Raw genomic sequence first — 18,334 nt, forward strand, 5'->3', positions numbered from 1 at the left:
TCCCAGGGTCTCTGGCGCCCTCAGGGTCTCTGGCGTCCCCAGGGTCTCTGGCACCCTAGGGGGGGTCTCCGCCCAGCTCCCAGGGTCTCTGGCGCCCTCAGGGTCTCTGGCGTCCCCAGGGTCTCTGGCACCCTAGGGGGGGGGCCTCCGCCCAGCTCCCAGGGCCTCTGGCGCCCTCAGGGTCTCCGCCCAGCTCCGAGGGCCTCTGGCGCCCTCAGGCCCTCCGCCCAGCTCCCAGGGCCTCTGGCGCCCTCGGGGGCCTCCGCTCCATGCAGCGGTGCCCTCCCAAAGGACAGCTGAGCCGAGCCCTCGCCAGTGCTTCATTCTACACTCAGACACGACAAATTGACAATGCAAGCCGTTCCCCAGTTGACAGATGGTCAAAGGCGAGGAGCCGGCCATGTTGGGATGAGGAAATGGAAGCTCAAACCCCTGGTGACTCAGCACCTCCGCCTATCACAGCAGCCAAAATGGCGGTAAGGGAAAGTGGTACACGCTGGGGGAGCCTGGCAAAGCTGGGAGGGGAGGCATCGCTGGCTGCTGAGCGCAGCCGGATCGACCCTTCGGGCAATCTGCCACCACCCAAAGGCGACACAGCTGGGCGGGCCCCTTGGTCGGGGGCGCCCCCCAGAGATAACAGGGGCTTTGACAAATAAGAGGGCAGCTTTGAATGACTTAAGTTTTAATGAGAATATAGCAGTTACACATTAGTTTATCCCTTTAAGCCAGAGGAAAGAAAACTGCTAGCGAGCTAACATTTGAGTTTGATGAAAATAAGGGCAGTAAGAGAATATAGGAAAGGAGAGATATAGGAAAGGGGCAGAGAAATCCATTTCCCTGCACCTACTAGCTATCCTAGAACTATCTATAACTGCCTACAAGTACTACCTAGAACTGCCTCTATCTACCGCTAGGAACAACCACACCACCAAGTTCCAGCCCAGTCAAAACCAACCCGACCACCTATTAATCACCAACCCCCAACGACCAACTCCGGCCCAGCTGCCAACTTCCCCCCAACTGAACCACCCAAGTGTCAGCAACCGACTGCCTCAACCAACTGCCACTGGCCCAGCAGGGGGCTCCCTGGTTCCTACTTCCTGTCACTGTGGGCTGGTTTATCCCTACACATCTCTATGGTAAGAAGACCTCCAGGCTCTGTTAAATTAAAAAAATAATAAAGAATTCCTTTTTACAATCCCCCCTGTAACCCTCTGGGAGGCTAGTCTCCCCAATGGATCAGTTAGACATATCTAGCCTATACTTCTAAAAATCTTCTAGTTAAAGGTTACACTAATAGAAAACTAAAATAATAAAGAAAAGGGAAATAAAAGAGAAAGAAAGCAAAACCAATGGTAGATTGGCTCATTGACAAAAGGCTAATTAGGGGGGCAATCCCCTTTGGCATAAAAAATGTACATTCATTAAATGCATTCAACCCCCTTTAATTCAATCAAAACTTCCTTTAGATCTTGTGATGCAGTGTATGCATCTTTAGGGCATCTTCTTAAAACAGTTCACTTTTCTTGATTCAGGGAGTTAACAAATCCTAAACTTACTCTCAAAATGATTTCAAATCTTAGATTTTACAAAATACAATCCCCAATTACAAATTACAATTTCAACTAATACAATCCTAAATCTCAGAATTTATGAAAATTATACTCTATGGAAAAAAAGAACCTGGAGATATAAATCTAAATCTAACAGATACTACATACTACATAAAAAAGTACACAATCGGGGGGCAACTGGGTAGCTCAGTGAATTGAGAGCCAGACCCAGAGACAGAAGATCCTGGGTTCAAATCTGGTCTCAGACATTTCCTAGCTGTGTGACCCTGGGCAAGTCATTGACCCCCACTGCCTAGCCCTTACTACTCTTTTGCCTTAGAACCAATATACAGTACTGATTCTAAGACAGAAGATTAGGGTTTTAAAAGAAAAAAAAGCAAACAATCTAACAAATAATACATTAAAAAGTATACTATCAATTCCCCCCTGAGGTGGGTGTTGACTTATAACACTTTGTAACACTTACTATTTACTTATTTTAACTTTTCTCTATAGTCCTATAAAAGTATAATAATAATCATTTCTAAACAGAATACATGCCAGCACACATATTTAAAACAAAATACAAATTCTATAATATAATATAAATTATACACTTACCACTGGTTAATGGATGTCTAAACTCATTCTACTGCAAAATGAAAAAAAAAATTAATACTGTGTATCATGTGCTTCAAGTACAAGGAAAAATCAAATATCCTATTTAAAAAAAATTCTGGGGTTCAATGTCTGTGAAAATAGCATCCAGTTGTCTCTGTAGTTTTATCTTCAATGCGTGTGACAGGACACAGTCAGTTTCAATGGAAGGTACTCACTTTATATGGGAGCAATGTATTCACAAGGTCTTTTCTCCAATTTTTTATAGCTGTTGGAGTGGTTAACAGTACTTGAAACAGACCTCAGGCTGGGTGAGCTGCCCCTGTGCACTGGAAGTTCTTTATACTTTGTCTCCTCAGTTAAGATCAAGAAGGGAAAAATCTATAGGTCCTGCTTGTACACAGCTCTAGATTCCTTAAGTTCTCTTAATTGTATTTGTAAATCCCATATATAGGAAGCAATAGAAGTATCTCCCCCTAGGAATGATGTGTATGCAGGGGAAAAAGGCTTAGCTTGTCTAGGCAGATGTCCAAAAAGCATCTCAAATGGTGACGGGGGAAGGACCTACTTGTACCAAAATATTTCCAACTGCTCTTTTTGTGATGGCAAAGAATTGGACATCAAGGGGATGCCTGTCCATTGGAGCATGGCTGAACACATTGGGGCACAGGTTGGTACAGGAAGCAGAACCAGGAGAACCTCATACACAGTCACAGTCAAACTGGATGATGATCATCTGTAGAAACTGAGAAACTCTCAGCTGTGCTCCGATCTGGGACAATCCTGAAGGACGTGGGAAGGGGAAGGCTAGAGCCATCTTTCCCATCAGTGTATTTACAGTTTTATTTGGGGTTTAGAACAATGACCACTATGGAAGTGGGTTTTTCATGACAATAAAAATAAACTGTTTTTAAAATGACAAAGACAAGGGGATCTTGGTTCATCGTCATAGTCAGGAATCCTTAGCTTGCCTTTCGTCTCAACATCTCCTAGTCCCGGGGGACACGGACGCTCTGGATCCCCCGGGATGATGGAAGGTGCCAATGGGGAGGTGGAGGCAGAGAATGAGGAGAAGGGACCAGGTTGCCAGGGTCTTCCTGTCAGAGTTTGGTGCATTCTTTCTTTCATTCTGACACCCCCATTCTACCCTGAGGCTTCGACACTTCTGGAAGCCGAGAGGCATATGAAAGCATTACAGAAGTTGCTCCCAGAGCCCCATGGATGACAGGTTTAGTCAAGCCCCAGATGTGCCCCCAAGGGAGTCACTGTAGATTTCTGTAACCTGGAAAAAGCATTTCCTGCAAACCCAAAGGTCAGAATGTGGCCTGAGGGACACAATGGTGCTGCCACCAAGGCCCTGATGCTGCTCCAAGTGGCAGGTGCTCCCTCTCTCAGACTCTGTCTGTGTTGTCCAGACTCCCTGGCCATTGCAGGGCCTCCCTTAGCACCTAATCACACTCTAACTCGTATCCGAGTCATTGTGGACATGTCCCCTCTCCCCAATTCCCCCTCCCCCTCGGCACCCCAGGACCTGGCCCGTCCTGCAGACCGTGTCTCTGACCCTTTGTGACCCACTTTGGGGTTTTCTTGCCAAAGATCCTAGAATGGTTTGCTAGTTCCTTCTCTAGCTCATTTTACAAATGAGGAAACCGAGGCCAACATGGATGGTGACTTACCCAAGGTTACCCAGTGAGGAAGTATCTGAGGCTAGACTTGAACTCGGGTCTTCCTGACTCCAGGCCCTGCGCCCCCAGCTGCTGTTCTGCCAGATTCACCTGCCCATTCCCTTGAGGAGCCAAGCATCTCGGGGCCTCTACATGCTCCTGCTGTGGGACGATGTAGGGGGGCATCCCAACCCAGCACCCTTGCCCCGGCCCAGGCTGGCTAGGAGGCAGGCAGATGGGCCCTGGGGAGGCCCTCCGGGTCCATCTGTCAGAAACACTTTCTGCAAGAGCCTCAAGGAGCCCCAACAGCTCCTATCTCCCACCAGCCCAGAGGCAAACAAAAGCTTGACTCACCCTGGGCACCTCTGGCCCAGGAGGGAGGTTTTCTGTAAGAACTTCTTCCAGTCAGCCCAGGGGAGCCAGGCTCAAAGTGGAGAGGTAGGAGGCCAAAGAGAGACGACAGGCCAAGACGGGCTACAGTCTGTCTCTCATCTGTCTCCCAAGGGGGGCCCCAGCATCTGGGGAGCCTCTGCAGGAGCCCTGGGGGCAAGAAGGAGGCCAAGCAGACACAGTGTTGGCTCTGGGGCCAATTGCTCAGTCAGGCAAGCCTCAGGGAAGGAGGGCTCCACTGCGGGGCTCCGAGGGAGGCTGGCCAGGGCCGGGAAGGGGACTTTCCCAAACATACGATCACGGGGTCCTCTGGCGGACTGGGGCCCACAGAGGAAGCACAGAGGGCCTCTCTCTCTGCACAAGCCGAAGGGAGATGGGCAGGCGACCCGCTGTCTGTGATCTGTCATTGGCACGGCCTGCCTCAATGGCCAGCCCCAAAGTCACCGGGTCTCTGCACCTGGGGCAGATGGCCGCCTCCCCAGCCTGGGCCCCTCAGCCCGACCTTCTGTCCGGGGCATCCGGCGGGTCCTGGGAGGACAGTTTCTCCAGTTTCTTCTGGTAGAGACCAATGAGGTCCTCGTCAGGCTGCACCCCGGCCTCCTTGAGCTCCTTCATGACCATCTCCAGCCTGTGCAGCGTCCGCGCTCCCCAGATCTTCCTTTTGCTCAGGTACAATGTGAACTCACGGAAGCCCAGGAGCCGGCACGTGTCCGCCTCGCAGAGGTTTCTGACGTCCTTCTCCTTGTCCAGACGAGGGAAGAACTCGATCCCCGTCATCCTCTCCAGGTCGCGGATGCTCACCTGGAACTCGGTGAGCTGAGGCCGGAAGCCGATGGGGGCGTTGGGGACCACAAAAGCGCCCAATGCCAGGGGCTCCGGGGAGTCGGCGCTCCTGCGGGCCAGGATGGCCTTGTAGAGGTGAGAGGGGACGGCCACGTCATCCTTACCGATCACCTGGAGACAGAGGGGGGCACGCGTGACTCGCTGGGGGCCGGCTGTGCCTGCATCCCCTGCACGGTGCCTCCCCCGTGGCCACGTCCCCCCCATGGCACGTCCCTGAGGTTCGGCCTCCCCCAGATGCAGAACATCAGGAGGAGCTGCGGACAGGAATGCACTGCCACAGAGCACCCCAGGGACCACATGGGGCGAGCAGGGGCCGGGTGTCTCTTCCGGGGGCTCCTCACGCCCACCAGAGGACAGACAAGGAGTGGCCAGGACTCCCGCGTGGGCGCCCCTTAAACTCCCCAGCCGCAGGTCAGTGCTGTGGGCCGAGTCCTCCTCCCTCCCGGGCTGGCTGAGGCACGAAGCCCCGGAAGGCCCACCATCCCCCCGGGGCCGGGGTCACACCAGGAAACGTCACGGGGCGGCCCGGGCCGCTCGGCTGCAGTAACAAAATCACGCTCGTTAAGGAGCCCTTCGGAGGCTTAAAAGCCGTCTCTGCTTTCTGGAGAAGCAGCCGACGCTCATTTCCTTAATGGTTTCCGATGAAATGACATCATCGGGCTGAGCTCGGACCTCGACATTAACCCTTCAGGCCCCCCAGCCTCGCGGCCCCCCCGAGTCTCCTCAGACTCAGCCGAGGTGGGCAGAGTCTGTGCAAGAGAAACACGAGGGAGGCATCTCTGTGCTCCGAGAGGCCGGGGGGAGGCCGCAGGCCGGTGGGCCTGGGGGAGGTGGAAGGCCGGGCCGGCCAAGGCAGGCGCCCCGGCCCAGTCGGCAGCCCCAGAGGCTCAGAGCATCCCTCCCGGAGGAGGTCGGGGCCCAGAGCAGCATCCCGTGAGGAGGTCGGGGCGCTGAGGCTCAGCGAGGGAGGCCGATGGCCAGGTCCGGTGTTTGGAGAACCGTCCCTCCTGCCCTCGGAGCCCACAATCGAGGCCCCCAGAAGTGATAAATGGGGACGAGGCAGGGCCGCTCTCCCGCGCGGGGGCACTGGGCCCTCCTGCCCGCACACCCGGCCCTGACCCAGCCCTCCCTCGGGCCACCCCTCTTCCAGAGCCCCGGCTCCCGGCACCCGCGGGGCCCGGCGGGTGGGGGGGGTCCATTCCTTCTCCTGCAGAGGCTAAGGACTTGCCCAGGGTCACACAGCTGATGTCTACACGGGCACCCCGTGGGAGGAGGCGGGCACAAAACATTCTCTCACCGTCGTCCCCACTGAAGACTGAGGTTCATGTCCTAAGTGGAACGAGGCAGCAGCCTGGCCAGATCCCAAGCCCCAAAGCCAGGCCGAGCCCCACGGTGGGGATCCCTGTGGGGTCCCCAGGTCGGTGCCAGGAGCAACTCCCCGTCAGAGCAGAGCCGTCTGGCCGGTGTCTAGCCATGGGCCGAGGGCTCCTGCAGACCGGTCAGCGTGCTCCTGGTGCCACCTGGTGGCGCAGGCTGACCACTGCACACTCTGGGGCCCTCGTCTCCCTCCTGGGCGGCTGTGGGCCGGCCAGTCACTGCGGCTCCCCCATCCCCGAGAACCAGAGCAGGGGACGAGGCTCCCAGAGGGGGCAGGCAGAGGCAGACCCCTCGGCACCCCCTGCGCCCCCTCTCCCGCCCCTGCCGACTCGCTTCTGAAGGGCTGAACCCCCACGTCTCCCAGGGACGGCCAGCACTGAGGAGAGACCCTCCGGGAAGACGCAGATGCCGGACGTCCGTCTCCCCGGGGCCACTGCAGGGAGCCGGAAGTGGAGGGTCCGGGGCAGCCCCGTCTGCCATCAGCCAAAGGCCAAAGCCAGCGTCTGCGCCGCTGCGGCCCGGCTCTCACCTCTCCCTGGAAGGGAAGAGAAGCCGCCCAGACGGCCCAGGAGGCTCTAACCGGACCCGTCCGACAATGGTGCCGGAGGCCTGGCCGATCCAAGGGGGTCCCGTGGCCCCGGGTTCCCGGCAGGCCGGTGCCAGGCCGGGACAGAGAGGGCATTCCTGGTTCTCCTCTGTGGCGGCGGATGCCCCCGAGCTGGTTCTCTGTGGGCCTGGAAGGCAGCGCCCCACTCTAAATCGGGGACCCCGGCCGGTCACAACCCCTCCGAGGACCCCGAGTGCTCACACAGTTTGGGGCGGCCCCGAGGGGCCCAGGCCAGCCCTGCCCGCTGCCCCTGCCCTCACGGCTCCGGCCGCCCCCTACCTCATAGGTCACTCTCTTCTTTCCGTCTTCTCCCACCCGGGGCAGGGTCAAGGGTCCGGACACGATCCACACGTCGTCGAACCTCTCCGTCAACTCGCGACAGTACATCTCCATTCTGCCAAGAGAAGCCGCGGGCGCACGTCACCGGACGGAGGACAGCAGCACCCGGAAAGGGCAGCGAGGAGGCCCGGGGCCGAGCGGCTCGGACAGCGTGGAGGCCCTGGGCCAGTCCCCAAAGCCTCCCTGCCTCGTCCTCAGCACCCCGGAACTGCTCTGATGCCAGGACGGAAGGGAGAGAGACAGACAGACAGAGAGACAGGGGAGAGACAGAAACAGGGGAGAGACAGACAGACAGACAGACAGACAGACAGACAGGAGAGACAGAGACAGAGACGGGAGAGACAGAGACAGAGACGGGAGAGAGACAGACAGACAGAGAGACAGACAGGGGAGAGACAGAGACAGAGGAGAGACAGAGACAGGGGAGAGAGAGACAGACAGACAGACAGGAGAGACAGAGACAGAGACAGGAGAGACAGAGACAGAGACGGGAGAGACAGAGACAGAGACGGGAGAGAGACAGACAGACAGAGAGACAGACAGGGGAGAGACAGAGACAGAGGAGAGACAGAGACAGGGGAGAGAGAGACAGACAGACAGACAGGGGAGAGACAGAGAGACAGACTGATAGGAGAGACAGAGACGGGAGAGACAGAGACAGGGGAGAGACAGAGAGACAGACAGACAGACAGACAGGAGAGACAGAGACAGAGACGGGAGAGACAGAGACAGGGGAGAGAGACAGACAGACAGACAGGAGAGACAGAGACAGAGACGGGAGAGACAGAGACAGGGGAGAGACAGACAGACAGACAGACAGACAGACAGAGCGAGCGCCCAGGACTCCTGACTCGAAGGCTCCCAGCCACAGAGATGGTGAGCTCGGCCGACCGGACGCCTCACACAGAGGGAAGCCATCAGAGGACCCCACAAGAAGCGCCCCTCTGAGCAGATGCAGGGCCATCCACAGGGGCTGCCATCCTCATCCCACCTGGCTCCCCCCACCCCGAGGGGCCCCTGCCTGGCATCTTGCAACAAGGCATCAGAGGGAGGGGCCCCTCCAGGATCAGAGTGCGAGTCAGGAGGGCCGAGTTCAAATCCTCCCCTACACTTAGCAGCTGGGCTGCCCTGGCAAGTCACCGAAGCTTCGGGCCTGTTTTCCTCGTCCCTAAAATGAGCTGCCAGTGGGGCCTCCTCTTAAGCGTAGCGCCCGGCCCACAGGGGCCCTCTACAGGCCCGTCCCCTTCCCCAGCCCAAGCCGGGAGCCCAGCCGCCGGACCTTGGCTGGACGGGGGAGCCCCCCTGGCCCGGCTCTGGGCCCTCCGGAGGCAGGCTGGCTGGGCTGGCGGTAACCCGACCCTCGACCTCTCAGGGTGAGGCTCCCCAAGGACTGCGCCGCGCCGGGCCGCTCTCGTGGGGCTTCCAACCTAAGAGTGGGCGCCGCCCCGGGGGAGGGGGCTCAGCCCCCAGGGGGGGAGGCGGGACAGATGGGCGGCAGGCAGGCAGGTGGGTGCAGGAGGAGGCAGGCAGACCCCGGCCTGGGAGTGGGAGACGCGGGGGTGAGTGGGACAGAGGGGGAGCCGAGCAGAGGCCGGGCTGGCCGGCCTCAGAGCCCCCCCGCTCGTGTCCAGCCGGACGCCTCCTCGTGGCGGAGGGGCCCGGCCCGGCTCTCACCTGTTCCAGTAGCCGGCGTTGTTCTCCACGTTCTGGGGGACGATGTTGGAGAGGTAGAAGGTCTCCTGCATGGCTCGCTGCAGAGGGGAGAAGAGGCCGCTGAGGGGGCCGGCAGGGCGGCCTCCTCGCCTCCTTGACCGCCCACAGCTCGCCCGCCCCCAGAGGGCCACCATTCCCAGTGGGCTCGGAGCGGGGAGGCTCCGGCCAGCCCCTCCCTGGTCACTGTGGCCTGGGCCCGGCCGGCAGGAGGCTCCGGCCAGCCCCTCCCTGGTCACTGTGGCCTGGGTCCGGCCGGCAAGAATGCAGCCACAGGTGGGTCTTCCTGCTCAGCCCGGCCGGAGCGCCCCGGTGCCTGGAACACCCCCTCCTCCCTCCGGGGCCGCAGGCTGACCCCCCCCCCCCGAGGCCGCCCGGGGTCCCGAGCGCGGCCTGCGATGTCTCTGCCGGGCAGCCTGGCCGGGAGACGCCCGCCGGGCCTACGGGAAGCAAAGAAGGCCGCGAGCCGCTGACCCCAGGCCGGCCCGGAGGGAGCAGGCTGGCCCTAAGGGCTCCACCGTCCGAGGCTCCCCTCCATCCCCCACGGGCACCCCGAGACCCGCCTCGGCCAGAGCACGGTCTGCTGACCGCAGGGACCCCGCCTGGCCGGATCGCCCCCCGCCCCCCGACTTAGAAGAGGGGCTACAGTGGAGAACTTGTTATTGCCGGCCGGCGCCATGTGTCCCCGCGACCAGCCGCTGCCCCGGTAGTCGTCGTTGCTGGCGCTGAAGGCCGTCGGCACGCCGGGGTCCGGGCAGAAGCGACAGTGCCGTCGGTCAGCGTCACCTGGAGGCGGGGGGAGGGGAGGTCACAAAGCGCTCACGGGACCACACGCGTGTGCATGTGCCTGCCCATACATGTGCACGCACACTCCCGGCCAGGCTCTGGGGTCTCTCTGTGCACCCCAAGTCCTCGGGTACCTCAGGAGCTCAGGCCCACGCGCGGAGGCTGCCTGGCACAGGGAGGGGGGCGTCTCCTACCCGGCCTCCCCCCGATAGAACAGGAATTCAAGGCCTCACAAGCTCAAGACTCCCCCCAGGGTCTCCCCCAGCCCCAGTCTGTCCACAGGGGCCCCACAGGGAGGCCTTCCCTTCAGAGCCTGCCAGGGCCCAGCCAGGCCGGAGGGGCGTCCCGGCCGGTCCAGAGAGCCCATCCCGGGGGCTGGACGCACGGCCCCTCCGGCCTGTCCGGCCTCTGGACCACTTCCGCCGGCTGGCGTGGCCCATCTCCAGACTCCATGTGTGTGTACACAGGGTCAGCCTCAGGCCAGCCTCCCTCCCCGAGGGGCCGTGTCTCCGGCCTGGCCCAGGGGCCGATGCCACCCCCTCTCTGTACGGCCTCACAGGCCTCACGGCAGTCTGGGAACTGCGTGGGTGCTCCCCTGGCCGAGTCACTTAATCCCCACCTGCCCCGAGCACCCTCCTGCCTCGCACCCAGGACTTGCACCGCTGCTGAGGAGGAGGCCGAGGGGGATGGAGAAGTTCCGAGCAGGGGGTCACAGTGGACCACCTACCTCGCGTCTTGTTCCTGGAGATGTGCTCGAGGACCCAGCGGGGCCCCCGCTTCCCCTGGTCATAGGACAGCGCGTGGTTCGTGTAGTGTCGGGGCTCGGCGCCGAGTGCGGGGAGGCCGTACTGCTCCAGGATGGACTCTGCCGGGGGTTCTAGAAGGAGCGAAGAGCCGTGAGCGCCCGGGGACCCCAGAGGGCCTCCCCTCCCCCCATGAGCCCCACAAACCCCTCTGGCTGTGGATGGAGAAGACCACACAGACACACACAGACAGACACACAGACACAGACACAGACAGACACAGACACACAGACACACAGACACACAGACAGACACAGACACAGACACACAGACACACAGACAGACACACAGACACACACAGACAGACACACAGACACAGACACACAGACACACAGAAGACAGACACACACAGACACACAGACACACACACAGACACACACACAGACAGACACACAGACATACAGACACAGACACACACAGACACACAGACACAGACACACAGACACACAGACAGACACACACAGACACACAGACACAGACACACAGACACAGACAGACACACACAGACACACAGATACACAGACACACACACAGACACAGACACACACAGACACAGACACACAGATAGACACAGACACACAGATACACACAGACACACAGACAGACACACAGACACAGACACACAGACACAGACACACAGACAGAGACACACAGACACAGACACAGACACACAGAAGACAGACACACACAGACACAGACACACAGACACACACACAGACACACAGACAGACACAGACACACACAGACACACAGACACACACACACACAGACACAGACACACACACAAACACACAGACACACACACAGACACAGACAGACACAGACACACAGACAGACACACAGACACAGACACACAGATACAGAGACAGACACACACAGACACACAGACACAGACACACACACAGACAGACACACAGACACACACACACACACAAACACACAGACACACACAGACAGACAGACACACAGACACAGACACACAGATACACAGACAGACACACACAGAGACACAGACACACAGACAGACACACAGACAGACACACACAGACACACAGATACACAGACACACACACAGACACAGACACACACAGACACAGACACACAGATAGACACAGACACACAGATACACACAGACACACAGACAGACACACAGACACAGACACACAGACACAGACACACAGACAGAGACACACAGACACAGACACAGACACACAGAAGACAGACACACACAGACACAGACACACAGACACACACACAGACAGACACAGACACAGACACACAGACAGACACACACAGACACAGACACACAGACACACAGACACACACAGAGACAGACACACAGACACATACAGACAGACACACAGACACAGACACACACAGACAGACACACACAGACACACACACAGACACACACAGACACATACAGACACACACAGACACAGACACACAGACACAGACACACACACAGACACAGACACACAGATACAGAGACAGACACACACAGACACACAGACACAGACACACACACAGACACACACACACACACAAACACACAGACACAGACAGACACAGACACACAGACACAGACACACACACAGACAGACACAGACACAGACACACAGATACAGAGACAGACACACACAGACACACAGACACAGACACACACACAGACAGACACACACACACAAACACACAGACACAGACAGACACAGACACACAGACACAGACACACACACAGACAGACACACAGACACAGACACACAGATACAGAGACAGACACACACAGACACACAGACACAGACACACACACAGACAGACACACAGACACAGACACACACACAAACACACAGACACACACACAGACACAGACAGACAGATACACACAGACACACAGACAGACACAGACACACAGACACACAGACAGACACACAGACAGAGACACACAAACACACAAACACAGAGAGACACACACAGACACACAGACACACAGACACAGACAGACACACACAGACAGACACACACAGACACAGACACACAGACAGACACAGACACACAGACACACACACAGACACACACACAGACACACACACAGACACACACACAGACACAGACACACAGACAGACACAGACACACAGACAGACAGACACAGACACAGACACACACACACAGACACACACACACACAGACACAGACACACACACACAGACACACACAGACAGAGACACACAGAGACAGACACACACACACAGACACAGACACACAAACAGACACACACACACACAGACACACACACGCGCGCCTCGAGAGCCAGGCAGGGCCCCCCCCCACTTTGTCCTTAGGAGGCAGCTGAGGGGGGCAGCGGCTGATCCCCCTCCTCCACACTGAGGCCAGGACAGCCCAGGCTTGGGGGGGGTCCCAAAACAGAGAGAGGAGACCCCGGCCTCAAGGCTCCGTCAACAAGCTCTGAGGGACGCCTGGTGGGGAAAAAGCCCAGAAGCCCAAGGCAGGAGCTCATCCAGGGCTGCCCCCCAGCAGCTCCCCTCCGCCTCTGTCCAGGCCCCTCCGCCCGGCCTGAAGAGGAAGTTTAAAGCCGGCTTCTCCTCTGCACTTCCAGCCCGTCTCCCCAACTGCCCCCACCCCACCTCATCCCCCCCGTATTCCTGGGTGTGGGGACCCCTTCAGCCCCTCAGACCTGGGAAGTGGCCACCAGCCAAGGGAGTTCTGTCCCCCCCAGACAGGGCGGCCAGGCTGGACCAGGGGAATTCTGGCCACCAGAGCCCCACAGGCCCAGTCTGGTTCTGCTCTGGTCCGGCCTAAGTCAGTGTGGATGGGTCAGGAGAGCCCAGGAACCTGCCACCCCCCCCAAACCCCCCCCAGGCCTCTCTGCAAGCCGGCCTCCACTCGGGTCATCCTGCCGTGCCCCCCCCACTCTCCCCGAGCTCCGTCTGTCTCTCACGTCTGCCTCAGTCTCCCCTAAATACAACCGGCCTTTTGCAATCGTCTCTTTTCCAGCCCTGATCTATCTCCTGACGTCCAGCCTCACAGCTCCGCTGGCCACTGGACACTGGGACAGCCCAGCCCGGCCCTCTTCCCGTCACAGAGGAGACTGTTCTCTAGTCACCAGGCTCAGCTCCAGCGTGATGGAACCCCTGATTCTGCTACTCCCCCCCCACTCATCCTTTTCCCTTGGTCACCCCCAGCGCCCTGGCCCGGACACCTGCCACAGTGGCTGGGCTTCTGCCTGCTCCGCCCCCCTCCAAGGGGCTCCCTCCAGCCGCTCGCCTGACCTTCAGAGCCCTGCATGTCCCCCCAATCCTCAGCTTCCTTCATGCCTCAACTCCCCCATCCTGCCTTCTGAGAGGGGCTCCGACCCACAGATAGACAGGCAGATGGACAGAAACAGAGAGGGATAAGATAGACAGACAGACAGATGACGGACAGACGGATGGACAGACAGATGGACTGACAGAAACAGAGACGGATAAAATAGGCAGACAGATGATGGACAGCCGGATGGACAGAAACAGAGATATATAAGATAGATAGGCAGATGATGGACAGACGGATGGACTGAAAGACAGAAACAGAGACGGATAAAATAGGCAGACAGATGATGGACAGCCAGATGGACAGAAACAGAGATGGATAAGATAGACAGACAGATGACAGACAGACAGATGGACAGACAGACAGAAACAGAGACGGATAAAATAGGCAGACAGATGATGGACAGCCAGATGGACAGAAACAGAGATGGATAAGATAGACAGACAGATGACAGACAGACAGATGGACAGACAGACAGAAACAGAGACGGATAAAATAGGCAGACAGATGATGGACAGCCAGATGGACAGAAACAGAGATGGATAAGATAGACAGACAGATGACAGACAGACAGATGGACAGACAGACAGAAACAGAGACGGATAAAATAGGCAGACAGATGATGGACAGCCAGATGGACAGAAACAGAGATGGATAAGATAGACAGACAGATGACAGACAGACAGATGGACAGACAGACAGAAACAGAGACGGATAAAATAGGCAGACAGATGATGGACAGAAGCAGAGAGGGATAAGACAGGTAGACAGACAAGAGACAGGCGAGGGGACCTTGCAGTCAGCACAGCCTATGTAGTGGGTGCTAAATAAGATGTTTTATGACTGCGGCCCCCTCCAATTGCTGATCCTGAGCCTCCTCCTGGGTGTAGCAGGGTCTCTGCCTCCAGCAAGGGCCCCTCGCTCCGGGCATCCTGGGCTGGGGAAGGGGCTGCTTGGTTGGTGACCCTGAGGCCACAGGGGTCTCCCCTGAAGCCTGCCCCATCCCTCGAATGGACAAGGCCCTTCCCGGCAGGTTTCCGGCCTCCCCTGGCCTCAGGGTCCTGCAGGGCCCTCTGAAGAGCCTCCTCGGAGGCCCGGAGGCCCCTCCTGGCCTTTGCTCTGGCCTGAATCTGGGCCTGGGTCATCTCTGGTCAGCAGCACTCCCAGCTGCCCATGCCAAGCGTCCTTTGTAACCGGCCTCCCCCGCAGGGCACCTTCCTGGCTGTCCCCACTCCTGCAGCCCCTCCAGCCCTGGGCACAGGGCGCTGGAGCGGGAGGCTGAGCCTGGCCCAGACCGCCTGGACAGACAGGGAGGCCCCCCGCTGGGCTCGATGGCCCCAGCCCTGCCGAGCACTAAGCGCCAAGGGAACCACGGCAGGAGCTCCGAGCACCCTGCGTGCCCCCAGGAGGATGGAGGCCCGGAATGAAAGCAATGGACTGTCAGGCACACGTGCAAGGAGGAGTGAACGCGGAGAAACGCGCGCAAGAAGCCGGCAAGGAAGCCGGCCCCGGGCTCGGGAGAGGAAGGAGCACGCAGCATGAACGCAAACACGCACTCGTGCGTCCGCCCGTGCAAGCACACACGCACCCGTGCACCCCGCAAACACCCGGGCAAGCACCCGCGCACACCCACACACGCTTGTCATCCAGCGGGGCAGAGCCTCCTCCCGGTTACTTACCTGCCGACTTTTGTGTCCGCGAAACAGAGTCCTCGCCCTGGCTGCGGAGGAGCCTCTGGGCGGCGAGCCCTGCCCCAGCGGCCCCCAGGATGGCCCCCGCCACGAAGCCGCTGACAAAGCGCCGGCTACCACCTAAGCGGGAGCCTGCAGCCGCCATCGTTCCCGCCAGCACTGTGGGTCGCGGGGTGCATGCGCAGGGCGGGCCTGGGCTGCCAAATCCCTATTCTTCAGTTCTCGCTGGCCCTGTCAGTGACCTAGGGCGCATGCTCAGTGCTCGAGCTGGTCGCCAAGGAGCGGCGTCTTCTTTCTCGCCCTACTGCTCAGCTGGGACGCATGAGCATAAGTGGATCTTCTGTGAAGCTTCTTCTAGTACACATCCGCCCTTAGGAGGTCAAGAGCATGCGAAAGGTGTTACTTTACGGATGGGACTAGAGAGGCCGCTCTGGGATCATGGGAAAGCGAGAGGGTGGCGCGAGAGCGCATGCGTGTTCCGTGCTCCATCCTCTCTGCTCTGTTCTTTGATCTGTCCCTGCTGGTTCCAGAGGGAATGACAACAAAGGCAGCAGCAACTGCTAGAATAACGGCGCATTTATATAGCATTTTCTACGTGCCACATCTCGACTAAGCGCTTTACAAATATCCCATTTGAGCCTGTGGGCCGGAGAGGTTCATATGTATCATCCCCATTTTACACATGAAGAATCTGAGGCCAACAGGGTGAAGGGACCTGCCCAGGGTCACGCAGCTAGGAGATACCTGAGGCCATGTGGGATCTCACACCTTCCTGAGACCTAGCTGGGCAATTGGCAGGGATGGGTGGGTGCCGGTGAAGCGATGATCCCATTTCCTGGGTTCAAATTCCACCGTAGATATTTCCTACCTATGTGACCCTGGACAAGTCCCTTCACCTTGCCTCAGTTTCCCCATCTATAAAGTAAGCTGGAGAAGGCAATGGCAAACCACTCCAGTAACTCTGCCCTAAAAACCCCAAATGGGGTCACAAAAAGTCAGACAGGCCTGAAAACAGCTCCTGATGCTAGGCCTGTGCTCTTTCCAGGCCACCCTGTTGGCTGCGAGGGGAAGCCCACCTTCCTAACTGTTCGGGCCCTCCAGAAGGGCGGCATCCGTGCCAACTACAGTGTTGGGTATCCTCTCTTTTCCACATCCCTCCACCCTGGGCCATTGGGCCCTTCTTAGCCCTTCTGAGAGGTGTTTAATTGGCATTTCTCTAATCCATGACTCAGACTCTAAATGACTGATTTCTTCCTGCACAAACAGGCCCTTCCTGTTTTTAACCATTTATTCAACAGAGAACATCTATTCTTGCACATTTTACAATCTTCCATGTATCGGGATGGAGACCTCTGTCTGAAAAATTCTGAATCTTTCCCCAATTATACACTCCTTCCAACCTTAACAACCTTCCTTTTATTTGTTAAAAAAAAAAAAAACACTTTCCCAATTCGTGTATTCAACATTATCCATTTTACATCTCACAGTGCTCTCTCTCTCTCACTCATTTACAAATTCTTCTCTCCATAAATCTTTCAGATAATATGTTCCATGTTTTTCTAATTTGGCCTCAGATATCTCCTTTTATGTCATGTTTCCATTTTGGTCTTATCTTGGGAAAGAGTGTAAGAAACTGTTTTCCGGTTTTCCCAACAATTTTTACCCAAAAGTGAATTCCTGTCCCCAAACAAGGACTTTTACTTTTGTCCAACACAAGGTTCCTTGAATCTTTTGTGGCAGGTCTGTTCGGATCATCTGATTTACCGTTTTATAATTACTGCTCTATAGTAGCTTGAATCTGGTATTGCTAGGCTTCTTTCCTTTACATTTTATTTCTTTAATTCCTTTGATAGTCTTGATCATTTATTATTCCCAATGAATGTTGTTATTATTTTTTCCACCTCAATGAAATTTTTTTTTTTGGTGATCTAATTGGGATGGCATTGAATTAGTAGAGTAGCTTAGGAAGGATTGTCGCTTTAATTACATTGGCTCTACCCACTCATAAATGACTATTGACCTCTGACTTCGTTTGTATAAAGGCATTTTTTAAATTATGTAGTTCCTGAGTTTGTTTTGACAAGTACACTCCCCGGGATTTTATTCTGCCTATGTTTATTCTAAATGGGGTATCTCTTTCTCTCTCTTCTTGCAGGACTTTGTTAGTAATATATAGAAACACTGATGATTTGTGTGGTGTTATTTTATATCCTATAACTTGTAAAGGATAAGTTTAGCGTTGTGACCTAAACTATATTAATTATTTAGATATCCCAAATATATATTAAATATTAATATTAAGTATAATTAAGAATTATAATAATATTAATTATATGTTATAATATAATGTAATAATGTTAATTATAATTAATATTAAATCTATATTAAATATATTAAATTATATAAATTATATTAAAATAATACCCAAGTCAACTGGAAATTTATGGTGATTTAATTAATATAGTGGAAAGAAATTAAGAAGAAGGAAGAAGGAAAGGGTGTAGGATTTCTCCCGCCTGGCTTGTGCCAGGAGGAAGACCAGAGGCTCTAGAAAGGTAAGGTTTTAGAGATTAAGGAGGAAGGAATTAACCTGAACTACAAGAGGGCTCAGCCAAGATGCCTGAA

At 56.3% G+C, this 18,334-nt stretch overlaps 1 protein-coding gene across 1 annotated transcript; it reads right to left on the minus strand.

The window, feature by feature from the left end:
- Window positions 1–665: 665 nt before the first annotated feature.
- Window positions 666–16,189, minus strand: EXOG (exo/endonuclease G). The gene is made up of 6 exons (XM_056804225.1): window positions 15,698–16,189; window positions 10,615–10,764; window positions 9,748–9,887; window positions 9,066–9,142; window positions 7,332–7,446; window positions 666–5,179 (listed from the first exon to the last, which is right to left on the minus strand). The coding sequence occupies exons 1-6, from the start codon at window positions 15,852–15,854 to the stop codon at window positions 4,718–4,720; spliced, it is 1,101 nt and encodes a 366-aa protein (XP_056660203.1). The 5' UTR covers window positions 15,855–16,189; the 3' UTR covers window positions 666–4,717.
- Between the last annotated feature and the right edge of the window lie 2,145 nt (window positions 16,190–18,334).

Source organism: Monodelphis domestica, chromosome 7 (genome assembly GCF_027887165.1).
Source record: "Monodelphis domestica isolate mMonDom1 chromosome 7, mMonDom1.pri, whole genome shotgun sequence".
NCBI lineage: Eukaryota > Metazoa > Chordata > Mammalia > Didelphimorphia > Didelphidae > Monodelphis > Monodelphis domestica.